General features: G+C 36.3%; 1 protein-coding gene across 4 annotated transcripts in view; it reads left to right on the top strand.

The window, feature by feature from the left end:
* Positions 1 to 9,361, top strand: part of FGF12 (fibroblast growth factor 12) — a 504,561-nt gene extending 495,200 nt beyond the window's left edge. For all 4 annotated transcript variants that reach the window (XM_003363362.5, XM_070242695.1, XM_001500259.7 and 1 more), the window contains one exon: positions 4,457 to 9,361. In XM_003363362.5, coding sequence (XP_003363410.1) covers positions 4,457 to 4,575 — 119 coding nt within the window. In that variant the 3' untranslated portion in view covers positions 4,576 to 9,361. The remainder of the gene's footprint in view (positions 1 to 4,456) is intronic.
* Positions 9,362 to 15,681: the final 6,320 nt, after the last annotated feature.

Raw genomic sequence — 15,681 nt, 5'->3', positions numbered from 1 at the left:
TTTAATTGCTAAATTAAGCTTCCCTCAGAACAAAAGGATAACCCTTCTCATCATGTTAGTCGGCTTTACCAATTAAAACCTACTTTCAATTGCAGTTAAAATTATGGTACTAGCAGTGTGTTAGATATTGTGTATAGCAGACCAGCAGCAGGTCTCATACATAATGGTACCTTAGCTAAGTCTGTTCCTAAGAAATTGTGTTTGCAAGGCATCAGTACAACTCATAAAAGTTTCACATGCTGCCAGCCATTTCTTATGGAATCCACGCGGTAAGATTCCATTTGACTGATTCTTCTTGACTAATCTGACTGGCTGTATTCATATCATGTAAACATAGTTAGACGTTTCTCTCGATAAAGAGATCAAATAAATAGATTTTTCCCTATACACTCGTATACTTGATGGACATATTATTAATTCTTCATTCACTATCAGATGAGGCTGATATATTTCATGACTGTGATTTCAGTCTCCTGACCTGGAATTCAGGAGGCCTGACACAAGTCAGTCCTATCAGGCTTATCTCTCACCATGACCTCCCTATTTTAGCCCATTCTTCAACCAGTCACTGTTTTTCTTATATAACCTGAGGTTCATCTCTTCACCCTTATTTATTAGCACATCCGTCTCTCTAAATCCGCTAGCTCCTTCAAGGCTAACTCAACATCAAATCACTATTTTCATGCACTCATTTCCATTCAACTCTCTCCTTTCTACCCTGCAATTTGTGTACATACCTATGCTGTCTTAGCCTGGAGCTCCTTGAAGGCAGGAATCACAAGGTCATTTCTTGCAGTTGCCACAGAATCTAGCAGAGTGCCTGGCACAAAGTAGATATGTATCTGATTGTAGAATAAGTAACAAATTAATACCTGAACGAATTCATCTTTGGTGTTAGTTTGCAAAAGAGTAATGGACATTTGAGAAGAGAAAGGAAAATGAAAAGTCAATAATAGAATTAAAGTGATACAGTATTAGTTAAGCTGAATTAAAAGGATCAATAAATGTTTTGTGAACCGGTTCATCCTATCAAAGGAATTCAAGATACTCCGCCTCTCCCACGTCTCCATGTGGAGGTCAGGTCCAATCAGGTCAGGGAGTTTTCTCAGCTGTCCTCTCCATCACACAGTGACTTTTAGCTTTAGGTCTAATCAAGACACTTCTCTTCCAGAGAACAGCAAACCCTTCTAAGGCAGCACTGTCTATAGAAATATAATATGAGCTATGTATGTAATTTAAAATTTTCTAGTAATCACATTTTAAAAATGAAATGTGTGAAATAAGTTTTAATAACATTCAACTCAATATATCCAAAATATTATTATTTCAATATGTAATCAATATAAGGCATTATTACTGAGATATTTTATTCTTTTTGTGTGGTCTTTAAAATTCAATGTTTATTTTATACTGATAGCATATCTGAATTAGGATTAGCATTTTTGGGGGATGGGCAGATTAGCCTTGAGCTAATGTCTGCCACCAATCCTCCTCTTTTTGCTGAGGAAGATTGGCCCTGAGCTAACATCTGTGCCCATCTTCTTCCACTTTATATGTGGGATGCCGCCATAGCATGGTTTGATAAGCAGTCTGTAGGTCCATGCCTGGAATCCGAACCAGTGAACCCAGAACAGCCGAAGCAGAGCTCATGGACTTAACCAGTCCACCACTGGGTCAACCCCAAGACTAGCCACATTTTAAGTGCTTAATGACCACATATGGCAAAATGGATGCTATATTAGGCAGCACAGTCCTAGGATGTTCTTATCAGATTCTCCTATCCTTTTACTAACCCTATACCCCCTCAATTATATCTCAGTCCTCTCTTTCTTAGGACAGGGCTAAGACTAATGTTTTTGACTATTAGGGGATTGTTGGCTCGTCCCATACAAAGAGGACATCTCTGACTTTAGTAGTCACTTTTTTGTTTATGGCTTACACTCAGGGTAAACTCTCTGGGGACTTGATACCAGGATGGCCAGCAGGGTTAGGTTATCAGAAAAGTTATGCACAGAGGTACTTATAATAATAACATTTCATATTGTCAAAACTGAAATATTCTATGTGTACGTGAGAAATAGCAAAGAAAAAAACGTTCAAAACGAACATCTTGGGTAGACTCTACAACATAAGGAAACTAAAAAAGAAATTGCAACACTAAAAAATGCAGCTACAAAAGTTATAAAACTGTATTCTTTACTGGAAATTAGAAAGTAACATTCTTCAAGTATCTCTAAGTGGAAGCTTAAGAAATATGTGTGTCAAATCTATTGTGTTTTTTTAAATACTATTTTTCCAGTCTTTGCGACTCTGACTTAGCAATCTGCAGTTTGGGGCTGTGTGGGTTTTCATGGGCGGTTAGGTGACAGAGTAGGGAAAACTGCTTTATGGCCTCACGAGAATAGTTTTCCAACTGAACCACTTCATTGCTTCTTCGGAGTTCCCCTGCATACTAAACAGTTGTAAATAAATGGCTATGTTTTGCACATATAAATGTATGCTTTAATTTTGGAGATTTTGATGCTTTGCTCCTAACAGAAATATAGCTAAGAGACATTAGATAGACTTGAGGAACGTCAAGATTTCAACAGGATCTTCCATAAGGAACTTCTGTCTTTGGTAAAAGAAACGCAGAAACTTGAATTGCCTACTAGCACCATCTGAAAATTACAGGATCAATTCTTTCTGAACTGGTTTCCTCCACACTTTGCTACTTAGGCCAAAGGCAGTTAGTCCTTTGGGGGATACTGGAGGAGAATTTAGTGCAATAATTGAAATATTTTGAAATCTCATTTAAACAATAATTGTGTGTAATAATTTTGCACAATATACTTAACAAACATAATTTGTATACGTATTTTGTGTTACCCAACGTGAGGTTGGGTTTCGCCAGCATCAGCATCACCCGGGAGCATATTAAAAATGCAAAATCTCAAGCCCACTGTAGACCTTCTGATCCGAATCTGCATTTTAACAGCATCCCTAGGTGATTCAAATGCACGTTAAGAAGCTCTGCTACTGAGATGTTAGAAGACACCTCTCTCCTCATCACTGAACTAGTCTGAGGAGAATCTTACTTGTAGCTTAACTCACTTAATCTAGTTTTGGATTTACAACACCTTCAGCCTAAACAACTTATCACCATGTTCCCTGAAATCTGTTATTCAGAATTCTTACTAAGAGATCACCTCCTTCGTTTTCTTAAATGTCTTTGGGTGCTTACTATGTGCCAGACATTTAAACTCATAAAACTGCGATTTTTCAGTTAGGAAAAGGTGTCCAAATTGAAAGAGCTAGAAAGTCACTGAGTGAGGATGTGGTTCCAGGGGGTGTGGCTCCCAAAATGATGCTCTTAACCACTACATGACCATGACGTCTATTCAATCATAGCGATGCTTAGGTCTCCAGTACCAGGGCAAAGCCCAAGAGAGAAAGCTATTTGATTGGCACTAACTTTCAGATTACCAAGGCATTGTAGTGATGGGTCAATAGATGGAGGTACTTAACTATTTGTTCCTAAGGATGTCAAGGATGAAAATAATTCCTGATATTTAAGTGAATATTTCACATGCTCATATACCGTCACATTTGTCCATCTTACAACAATATAATGAATCTGTTTAATGTACTCAATATGCTAATAGATTCTATCTTACAAGAATAACTATGAATTGAAAAACATTGTTCTTTCTATGCAATAATCTAGCAACAGCCATGATAATTCACGGATGACTGAGGTTTAGAGCCAGACAAAACAATAGAGGAGAAAAGAACTGTTTATATAGATGTGAACTGAAATCTCACGGTTGCATAATCACATTTCCTATTGAGGAATAACTAAAAAGCCGTGGACTGTGTTCATTACTGTGAAGGAAATCTGGGGCAATTGGGAAATTTGCATCATTTCTTTCTTTTTTTTTTCTCTTCCATGCTCTCTCTCCCATTATCACTTCTTATGTAGGATACCTTGAAAATTGGCAATAAATATTTCACTTTCATGCGACAATATCATATCTTCTATAGTAAGGCAAAGGTTAGGAACATGTAAATAAGGATTTTTTTTTCCTACCCAAACTAGATTGCAGACCAAGAACTGAAAAACAAAATATCTATTTCTATCCTTTAAATATTATATGCTCAATGTCTCCTCTAACTCTACAGGGAAATCCTGTTATATACGTTAGTAGCCAGTAGAGACTCAAGCCTTATCTGTAAGAGAGCAGAAACCACTCATATGTCTGCAGTTCAAGAAGACTTAAAACGTTGTGACTGATAGAACTGGAAGACAGCCATATGTATCCACTAAATATATTGTCAAGTTAAAACTCGTTTTTACAGTGGGGGAAGAGCTGGTGATGAGAGTGAAGGATATTGTAAAATCAAATTTGACATATTTATTGAGCCCAAATTTATGTCCACTATTATAATAAGTAATTGTTGTGATTTTGCTTTCCAGTGTGTATGTACAGAGAGCCATCACTACATGAAATTGGAGAGAAACAAGGACGTTCGAGGAAAAGTTCTGGAACACCCACCATGAACGGAGGCAAAGTCGTGAATCAAGATTCAACATAGCTGAGAACTCTTCCCTTCGTCCCTCTCATCCCTTCCCTTTCTCCCCCTCCCCTTTACCCATTTCCTTCCAATAAATCCACCCAAGGAGAGGAAAATAAAATGGCAACCCAGGACCTAGTGGCTAAGATTCTGCACTCAAAACCTTCCTTTGTGTAGGACAAGAAAATTGACCCAAAGCTTGCCTGTTACAATGTGGTAGAAAATGCACATGCACCAAGATTAGCACACATAAAAGCAAGGGAAAAAATAAATCAAGACTCCACAAACATTAAAATAACTGTGTTGTTATTAATAGAGGGCTAATTGTAATGAAGATATGACTACAATAAAGATGAAATAAAGTTATTACCTTGAAGAAAAGGGTTTTGGAGAATTGAACTTACAAATCGATGTAAAACCCTCCATAGCTTAAACTCTGGATATTGCTGTGATGTGTGCTTTGCTTTGAATCTGTGTTTTCTTTGGGCATTTGGAACTGACACATAATTACATCCTGTTTCTAGAATTTTTTTTTTACCATGACATTGAACATGTATGAATTGTAGGTTCATCTAATGCCTATAAGGTGTAGAGCCAGGAATCATTTAACATTAAGAAAACTTTAAAATTTTATTCTCGAAGTTGTCATTCAAGATTATTTTATGCAAAGGATAGTCTTCTTTTGAAGCTAATGGTATTAGCTGATTTCATTACTTCATAAAAAGAGTTTCAGATTCTCTTAAGAGAATATCATATTTTTATCAAAGGTATTAATCTAGGATCTCATTTTTCTAGTCATTTAGAAAATAAAAATCCTTGATCTAAGTCTGAGGCAGCTTTTGGGAATTATTTGTCATTGCCATGCCTGGGAAGTGATGAATAAGTTACATGCTCATACCATTTGGTCTGGTTTTTTACTGTGTGGACACCTTTGAGAGTATAGGTGTAGGTCTGGCTGTCTTACAGAGTATCATACCATCTCTTGCAGCAGGAAAGAAAGAAGAGGGGTTTTACATAAGGAAATAAGTCCTAGGAAATTGCTCAAAGTAAATTGTATTTGCCTTTGTACCTTACCAGAGTTTTATGTATGTAGCATTTTCCAAAGTTTGCCAAGAAATTGGGAGGCACGGCTGTAAAATTCCTAACTTACTGTCTTGTGAAGCCAGTGGGTTGTTTGTTGCTATATATCCTCATTTTTGAGTCTAGTTGACAACAAGTCTGTCTCCTAGAACGCAGAAGGGACCTTGTGATACATTGAACTTTCAAGGGGCATAGAGAAACATTACGGAGTTAACAGCTGTAGTTCCAACAGACGGGGTTGTGTGAGTGGCTTAAAGTAGTCAAAAAAACCAAAACACCTCTGTGTAAGACTAGGCAAATGCATAGTTAGGAATACTAAAGTATGAGAAAAATGTTAGGGAAGAAAGGAACGTTATAAAATTGCCTTGGAAAAAAATACGTCTACTTAGTCCTACAAATCAAGAATGGTGTAGAGACACCCAAATTGAAACAAAGCAAAAGAGAATGTTAAAAAATGTATGCAGATTTATGGATATTATCAATGAGAAGACTTAGCATGTTACTTCTCCTATAGCGCTACTGTCCAGCATGTATTGTTCCAAATACGACTTCCTAAAATATATACCCTGCGGACGCTCTAGGCCCTCACTTCAATGACCTTGCCATTGGTTGCTGTATTCTTTCAAAGTCAATGTAGTTTCCCTCAATCTACACAATCATTATTCTTCAATAGTGGTTCGTATCCTTCACTAAGTATTCTATCTGTATTATCAGGAAGTTAGAGAAAATGAAATGGAGGCATTTGCCTAAACACTTGCAAAGAATAAAAGTTACACATCTAAGCAAGGATTTTGAACACACATTTGCAAGAGATATTTGTTCAACCAAAATATTTGGAGAGTAACAAATAAAGACTTTAAATTTTTAAAAAAGGAATGTGACTCTTCTAGGAAAAGAATACCCTTGTAAAAAAATACAAATCTGGTTGTATTTCTCCTTGTCACTCTTGATTCAACTTGATTATAAATGCACCTGTCACTCCCAGGACCAAATAAATCCCAAGCACAAAGCCTTATTTTCTTTGAAAAAATAAAAAGAGCCTTCTACAAAATGGGTCACCGGCTCATTTAGCACGAAATGACTTGAGCTTTTGTGGTGATACACACACACATATACACACACCCCACAAACTCATCAGTAACACAGCTGATAGTTTCACAAAGTGTTATCAATTACACTGACGATTTCATTACAGAATATATTTAGTCCAGTTAAATATTATGAAAAATATGATACAGATATGAGACTCCAACAAAACTCTTCCCCCTGCTTTCAATGGCTGTCCATCATTTATCATCTAAACTCACATTTGTCTTCTTCCTGATAGCAATCAAGAAGCGAGGTTCTAACTACCCAAGTTGTACATTGTTTTTCTCCATATCATTTAAGCAAATGTTCACTCTGGTAAAATGTTTTGGAAATTAGCTTTGTCTTATTTACAATTAATTTCAGAGAATAAATTGGAAACCTCATATTTCTTTTACACGTTAACATGACAAAAACTGTGGTTTAGAGCGTGGGGTGAACGTTTGCTTAACTGCTGTTTACTTTTTACATACATGAAACCTTTAATAGGAAAAGTCAGTATTCATTGCCTAGGTTTTAAAAAAACTATCAAATAAAAACACATGAGTATCCTATTCCCTCCCAAAGATATGAGCAAGTTTAAATTGTTTGTTTTTCAGATTATTCCAAGTAAAAGAATTCTTTACTTTTTCATCATTCCAATTTCTGGGTCTCAATTCATCCATCACTTATTTTCCTACAAGTGAAATAAGCTTTTTTTTTTTTTTTGAAATGCATTGGAATATTCTCAGGAAAAATATGACATTTAGTAAAGCTTTGTAATTGACTATGTACATGTAAGTTAAGAAATGTTTATTCTGGAGTCCTTATAGTCACGTATTGAATGAAAACAAGTTTTGAGAATCTGGTAAAATAGTGTCCCGGTCAATATACCCTACTTGATTTTTAAGCTAGAAGTTCGAGGTATAGAAACAAAATGGTGCTGAAGTTCCATTTGCTAATTCAGAGAAGTTTGTGCTTCAGGAAACTGGAGGACAGCAAGCCCGCCTATTCTTGATCACAGTAATAGTCTGAGTTTTGAATTTTTCATGTGAATTTCATAGCACATTTTTAGCCACAATGGATTGGCACAATAAAGAGAGGTCAATTTAATGCACATTGTGATGCTTTATGGGCCTCAGTCTAATCCAGATAGCTTTTTAGGAGAATTCTTCCATTTAAGAAAGTGGCAATGTTGTTGGGTAGATATTATATATAGCTTGGTGGTCCTGTGATGCCACTAGCAGGACACGAGGGTATTTAGACAAAAGTAAAGGATGCAGAATTGCTTATTGTGTATTGAAAACTTGGAAGGTCCTAATTAGGGCCACTGGTTTCTTGGTGAAGATGCATGAGTACATCAACAGTAATTTTTTTAAACACAGACCCAGAAATAGCAAACCTACTCTTCCACTTTCACTGTTTAGTCTACAAGGCCTTGCTCTGAGGTTTTTCCATGATGTTGCTTAATGTCATCTGCACAAGGTGAGATGCATTCGAACAGAAAATTTCCCTGCTCGTTTTAATATCATAAAAGGCTGAGATTATTTCTCTGTCATAAAATTGTAAATAGCATTTTTTAAAATCAGAATCACATTTAAAACAGTAGATTGTTCTACAAATATATATGTGTATATATACATATGCTTCTGAAATAAGGATATATTATACAGAATTTTTATTTGATTTGTGGTCTTTAGTCATAGGTAATCAGAAAATAAAGATATTTGAATGCAAAACTTTATATATAAATGTATATTTCTAATGATAGTATAAATTGCCACTTTCTAATAAAAAAAGAAACAGGTGGGAGCAACAATCAAACCACAAGCTCCTTCAGAACTTCGGTGATTTTGAATCCCCTCTTTGATGCAGAACTAACTATTTTTTATTCCTAAAAAGTTATCTTAAAAAGCTATACTTCCTGATACAGCTTCCACGATAAGTCATATCAGATTGAAAATTTATGGTCAAGGACAGGAAAAAGATGCCAAATTCAGATCTTTATTTTTCAGAATTTTTCCTGAAGCCCAAGTTAAAAATTTAATATTTAAAATCTAAATGAATTCAAAATTGCTAACATTCAGAGATGGCAGATTGAGCTTCAGTAACAGAAGCAAACATATATTTAATATTCTAATAGCATCAGAATAATATGATAAAAATTGCATCATTAGATGTTTTATTAGTTGGAAAGAATGTGTTGATGTTTCTTTGTTTTTGCTCTCAGCACAACTTAAAGGCATTCATTTTACTTAAAGTTGTTCAAAAGTCCAAAATATACTCCCATTAATAAAATTGGTATTAGCTCCATTACAACGCTAAATGTTACAACTTAAGAAATTATTGACACCGAAATGTTTAATAATCATGTTGTATGAGAAACTGAACAAATTAATGTTTTCTTTTTACATTAAAGCACAGATTATTCAAATCATTGTTTTTTGAGATCAGATTTGTAAAGTGTTTATACATCACGACCTTCCTGAAGTAAAAAGCAATTAAAATCTTGAGATGCTCATGCATGTAGACTAAACACTTGCACTTTTTTCTTTTTAACGTCTAACTTCTTTGGGAAGTCTCTCTCTTTTTTTAAAATGTGTTTATCCTATAATGTGTCACTGAAAAAGTGCTATGTCTTATAAAAAAGATTGAAAATAGATTTATGGATGGGGAAGAAGTCAAAATTTTTATTGAACAGTGTAGTCAAAAGTAAAAATTACTTCCTAAATATGAAGCTACTTGTGGCAAACCTAACATTTTGCTTTTTGAGGATTAAGTCCTAGAGCACATTCATTTATTCATTCATTCATAATTTACTAACTAGAGACTTGGTTGAGTTTAGGGACCACAAACTAAATTATAGTCTCAAAAAATCCAAGAAAGTCAGACCCGTAAAAAAGATAATGTAGTACTCGAAAGTGTGTGTTACAATAAGTATGTTACTAAGATTTTATATACAACTGATGATGCAACAATGAAGCCTAGAGGGATGACAGGGATGGGAAAGAGACTAGATATTTACTGAATAATAAAAGAGAGATGATAAGAAACCCCTCGAGTAGAGGAAATCGTTAGAATAAAAGTTGGGAAGATATGAAAAACATGACTGACTTAGGAAATACTTGTGAATGAAACAAGGAAAGAATGTTCAGAGGAGGAAAAACTGAGTTCACATTAATAAAATTAAAAAGTTATTCAAAGTTTTGTCATTGCACTCTTTGGGTTTGTTAGAAGCTCTGTACCTGTTAGGATGCTTCTGGTTGCTCATAACCATCCCCGAGCCAAACTGGCACATCCATCTAGAGGTTCCCTTCAGCCCCATCGAAGCTTAATTTGTGTGTAGCTCTCTCAGCTCTGCCCACCTTCATGTATAATAGCTTCCCTCTTGGCATCAGGAATTTTTCTACAGGTTGTGGACACCACGTATTTATATCATCTGTTCTCTTTTATAATCCCCTAGAAGGCATCTCCTCAAATCTCACTGGCCCAGTTTGGGTCATGTGTCCATCCTTGAGTGAACCACTGTGACCAGGAATTTGAGATGTGTTGACTAGTTTAAGTCAACCAGACCTTTTCCTGGACTTGTAAGTTGGGTGTACTTTCCCAATTGTACAGGTCTGTGTAGATGAGGGGTGAATATTTGAATGAAATTTAGAGTTCGTTTATCAAGAGAAAGCAGAAATGAATGCTGAATTGCAAAAAAATGACGAATCTCCATTATCTGTTAATGAATATATTTCCTATCACAGCTCATTGGATATTCTAAAAACTGACAGAGAGATGCAAATATTGATGAATGAAAGCTACTGCCATAAACCATGGGGAACAAATAAAGGCACTGAAGATTCAATGCCCCGAGCATTATTAAATGCCTGCTACACAAAAGGCACTGTGTGGATCACCGAGGAAGATACAAACAGCTGCAGTTTTGAAGACAAGTGGTGCATTTGACAAGAACTCACTATATCTGGTATGGCAGTGCTTTTAGATGACCTTCACAGAGATGGCTAGAAAATGCAGCTTGGCTATGCTAGACCAGAGGTTTATATCATATCTACCATTTCATACCCACGACAACACTGCTAGGAGTAGGCCATTACAAAATGCTTCTCAAAATGTCACCCAAGCAGTCATTCCAGGTCTTAAACTCAGGGCTACTTGGGAGCTCAAAATCACCTGGGACAGCAGTACATGCCATTCTTGAATCCTCTCTACAGATTATAGCATATGTTTGAACACTTTGCATGATGGTAAATATATGAATCTCCCAGGGCATCCTATTCTATTTGTGGGAAGTATTGGTTTTATAATGTTCTTTCTTATATGAAGCAATGTGTTCTTCTGAAGCTTCTATTCACTTTCAAATTTCACTCCCTAGTCTTACTCAATGTCAACTTAGTCCTCCATGTAAAGGAAAGTGATACAGATATTTGAAGAACATTTTCATTTATTTCTCACCTTTCAAGTATTCTCTACTCATGTGAAATATTTTCAGATATTTTGAACATTTCTTTTTTTTGTTTGTTTTGAGGAAGATTAGCCCTGAGCTAACTACTGCCAGTCCTCCTCTTTTTGCTGAGGGAACCTGGCCCTGAGCTAACATCTGTGCTCATCTTCCTCTACTTTATATGTGGGACCCCTACCCCAGCATGGCATGCCAAGCGGCGCCATGTCCACACACGGGATCCGAACCGGTGAACCCTGGGCCGCTGAAGTGGAACGTGCACACTTAACCGCTGCGCCACCAGGCCGGCCCCTTTCGTTTCTTTGGTATGCTGTTTCTTTTACTCAGAACAAACTCTAATAACTTGGAGTGAATAGTCCAACATGATATTCCTGATATAATCTAACTGATCCAGAGACACTCTCTCCTTCTTGGTATTGTAACAAAGTTATATCAAGATTGCATTAGCTTTTTTGACAGCGTCATCAAAAGAATTTTAACATTCAACTTCATTTCTATTAAAACAAATTTTTTTCACCTTTTCATCTCTGTGACTTAGATTAAGGTGAAGTTTGTTAATAGCCTAATAAGAATAATTTTAATCTGAGTAAGGCTTTGAGAAGCATAAACTCTGATAGACACATGTTCAGAATTTTCCAGATATATTGCAAAATTCCCATTCAATGATTAATCATGAATCCTCTACTTCACTTTGTGTAATCGAATCAATCTATTTTCAGGGATTAACCACAGCGCACTCCGTCTTCTCACCTCGCTTGCCTGGGGCCGGGTGAGCATTCTGATGTGAAGATCTTTTGAGGCGATCCTTCTGAAGGAAGGTCTTTATCTTTAGGAAATGTGTGCTGTTATAGAAGATACATCGTTTTGCTCCATTTTAAATTCTCTTCTCTCTTTAGTCTCCATTAATTCAATTAGCAATTCCCCTTCCATTAATTCAATTAGTCTCCATTAATTCAATTAGCAATTGCTAATTATAATTAGTAATTAATTACATCAATTAGACTTATCAGAACCGTTGCTTAGTTTCTTACTGATTCATTATTCCATTCTGTAATTTTAGATTTTTACTTACTTGTTTCAATAATCATTTCCTGATCTCTTCAAATTCCTATTCAAAATTTTGTTCTCTCAAAAGTTCCTAAACTGGTAACATTTCTGAGGCTTTGAGGACTTGAGAATGCTTTTAGCTCACCTTTTCTAGGAGTGATAACTGGGTAGGCATCAAATCCTTGGATTACCTTCTTCCATAAAATACTGTTGACTTTCTATTGACTTCCAACTCTCTTTTTTGCAGAGGAGCTTATAGACTTTATTTGAAAGTAATATGCATTCTATGAGCACAAGCTTTCACAATTATTTTTCTTGGGAATTTAAAATATTATCAGTATTGGCATGTTGTTTTTCTAACCCTTTTTGACAAGCTTATCTAAAAGACAATATATCTTAATTACCGTGGTATGTCTCTTATATACATGCTCATGTATTAGCCCTGCCTTTCCATTGCAATTTGTTGTCTTTAAAAATACATCCCTGACCCAGAGAAGCAAACAAAGCCATACACAAGGAGACAATAAAAGGAGGTCTTTAATATATGAGTAACACGTTAGCCAGTTCATGCTTTGGCTTCTTTCTGTCAACCCTATTTTCATTCCTTACTTTATCTTTTTGCTGCTTCTATGCATTTCCAGAGATTGTCACATCATTTGATTGACTGACTTAGCTCTGAACTAGTTTAAATTTTTTCCCCCTAATTTTTTGAGTAGTTATTTTCCTTGGCCAGATAGCCGTGGAATGAACTAGTACAGATTCTGTTGGCTTAGCAAATCTGGTTAAATAAGAGAACGTACATCACAACGCCTCTATTTAATGGTCTCACTGAGATGCAACCCCACTCACTATCATCAGATAGCTTGTGCTGGCACATCTCAGCACACATGCACATTAAGCATGGAATTATGGACAAAGGTGATATCGGCCCACTTGACTAATCTACTCTTTATCTTAAATGCTAGTGCTATTTCTGACTCGGCTTAAAATAAATGACTGACCTATTAGAATACAGCCAACATAACTGTCTGTGGAATTGGAGGAGGCTGTCCACTTCTATGATATAGGATATGTAGTTATCTGGAACACGGTTCTAAAAGCAAAAATTGGAGGGATTAGCTCTTCCCCTTTCTGTTTGCCCCACGCATTCCCTCTACAGCTAGACCTAGCTTCTAGTCAAGTGTTTGCATCTGTCTTCCAGGTGAAAGACTCCAACAATTAAATCGTCAATCAGAATGCATGAGGTGATTTAATTTTCGGGTCTTTTCCATTTATTTAAGTTCACAAAAGGACCTATTTTGTTTCCGTTATGGAACCTATTCAGTGGTTCTTAATCCTGTTGCATATTAAAATCATGTGGGCTCAAGCCAAACCCATAGAAATCCTGATGTAATTGGTTTGGAGTGAAGACAGGTGATTCTCATCTGTAGGAGTTAAGAAGTATTTTACTACACATACTCCTACAAAAGCATAGCTAATATTTATTGTCTATTCAAAGCTGCACGAATCTGGCTTTCCAGACCACTTGTAAGTTGTAAATATCCGTGAGGGCTATGATATACCTCCCTTTCTGACCAGGCTTAGACAATTTGAATAGCAGGTGATATTAGATGCTAAGCCACTCTATCTTCCCACCATATTCCCGCATCTTGCCTAATCTCCCAGATATTGCAGTGGTATATTCAGAGATTTCTTGGTAAGGAAGTTGGCCTTGTATTAAACTCTGGCCTATATAATCAGAGTTGATTCAAGGACAGTTACTTTGATCTGAGTCCAGAGAGATGTTTGTTCACACTAAATGGGTGCTTACATTCTGAACAAGATATTTAGATCTGGATGAGGTCGATAAGCGTGGCTACTGTCTTGAAATGGTAGTCCCCAAAGACATCAAGGGCATCCATGAAATTTCTGAACATTTATAGAAAACTGGCTTTGTTTCTTGCCTCTGCTGTCCTGGTTCACAATGCCATCTACTTTAGGGGGAACATGCTAAGACTGGCTTTTCTGTTGCTGGGGAAGAAGTTCACTTTCCATGACAGTGCAGTCTTGGCTATGAGATGTTTCTTAGTGCCATGGTCTATCTTATTTATTCTCAGTTCAGACCATCAATTCCCAGGATAGAATTAAGTTACAATCGCTTTCCCCACACTTTCACTTAGAGCGCACTGTCCCCTGCAAGCAAAATTGTCACCTCTGATATATTCTTCTCTGCCTAGCACTATACTCTAGAAACCAAAGAGGCAATATATGACTCTTCCTCTATTACATGTACACTGACTGACGCTGCCACAAGCAAGAAAAGAGTACTCTGTGTCTGTTCCGGAAAGCTAAGTAATTCAGTGGTGATTGTTTCTGTATTTTACCATTTAAGCCTATCACCCTGTATTTCTCCAGTCTTTGCCCTTATCTTTTCCATTAGAAACACAGCTTGTCAAGGTTTCTAAGCCTCCTTGACTTGCCCCAATGATGAGAAAAGGAGAGTTAGAAATTTAATTCAGGTTGTCCTGAGTTCCAGCGCTTAGAACCTGTTAAATGCAAGGGGTGTGTAACAAAAGACCATATTTGGAAACTGGTTCACTTTCTCTGCCTCTGTCAGAATGCCAGCCAACTCGTCTCAGGACAAACCTAGGGCAATTTGATCCTTTATTTTCCAACAAGAGGAGACTTGAAACTGGGTCAGACCTAGTCTGATCACGATAGGGCTTGATGCCATTTCATCCATCTTTGACTCTCTTTATATGGTTATTGGTTTTTCCAATGAATCTTCTAGCTACACACTCCTCTGGCACAGGCTCAGGACTTCCATTCCAGTGAACTCTGAATTCATTCTTGACAGGATGCAGCCTAGTTGTCCCCATTCTCTCTCTCACTCTCTCTCTCTCTTTTTTTTAATCTCAGCAATATCCTAGAGTATTTGGTAAAGGAGTACGTGAAGATACCCAGAAAGTTGGAAAAACTTAAATCTAAATCTAATTGCTGTAGGATCTTGAGAAAGCTATTTCCCCTCTAAATCTCTGTTTTCTCATCGTAAAATGGAGACAGTTTGCAAAGCAGGGATTGATTTGATCATCTAATATTCCTTATTCATCCCGAAAATCTGTGTCTTTTAGTAGGTATGTTTTGACCCTCTGTATTTAATATAATTATTGATATGTTTGTATTCAGGTTTACTATTTTATTATTTGCTTTATGTTTGTTCTCTCTGTTAACTCTGTTTTACATTCCTTTGATTCCCTTTTCCTGACTTCTTTTGGATTATTTGGTGATTTCTGTAGGGATTACAGTATACAGGTTTAACTTTTCACAGTCTATTTAGAATTACTATCTTACCACTGTGCCTGGAATGTAGAAACCTTACCATCATAGAGTCACTTTAGCCTCTCCCTTTATATTATGGTTGTCTATATATATTGAAATCCCTATCAGACAATGTTAAAATTTCTACTTTCAACTCAAAAACTTATTGT

This window comes from Equus caballus, chromosome 19 (assembly GCF_041296265.1).
Source record: "Equus caballus isolate H_3958 breed thoroughbred chromosome 19, TB-T2T, whole genome shotgun sequence".
NCBI classification, from domain to species: Eukaryota; Metazoa; Chordata; class Mammalia; order Perissodactyla; family Equidae; genus Equus; species Equus caballus.
This window is presented reverse-complemented; position numbering and strand designations above follow the sequence as displayed.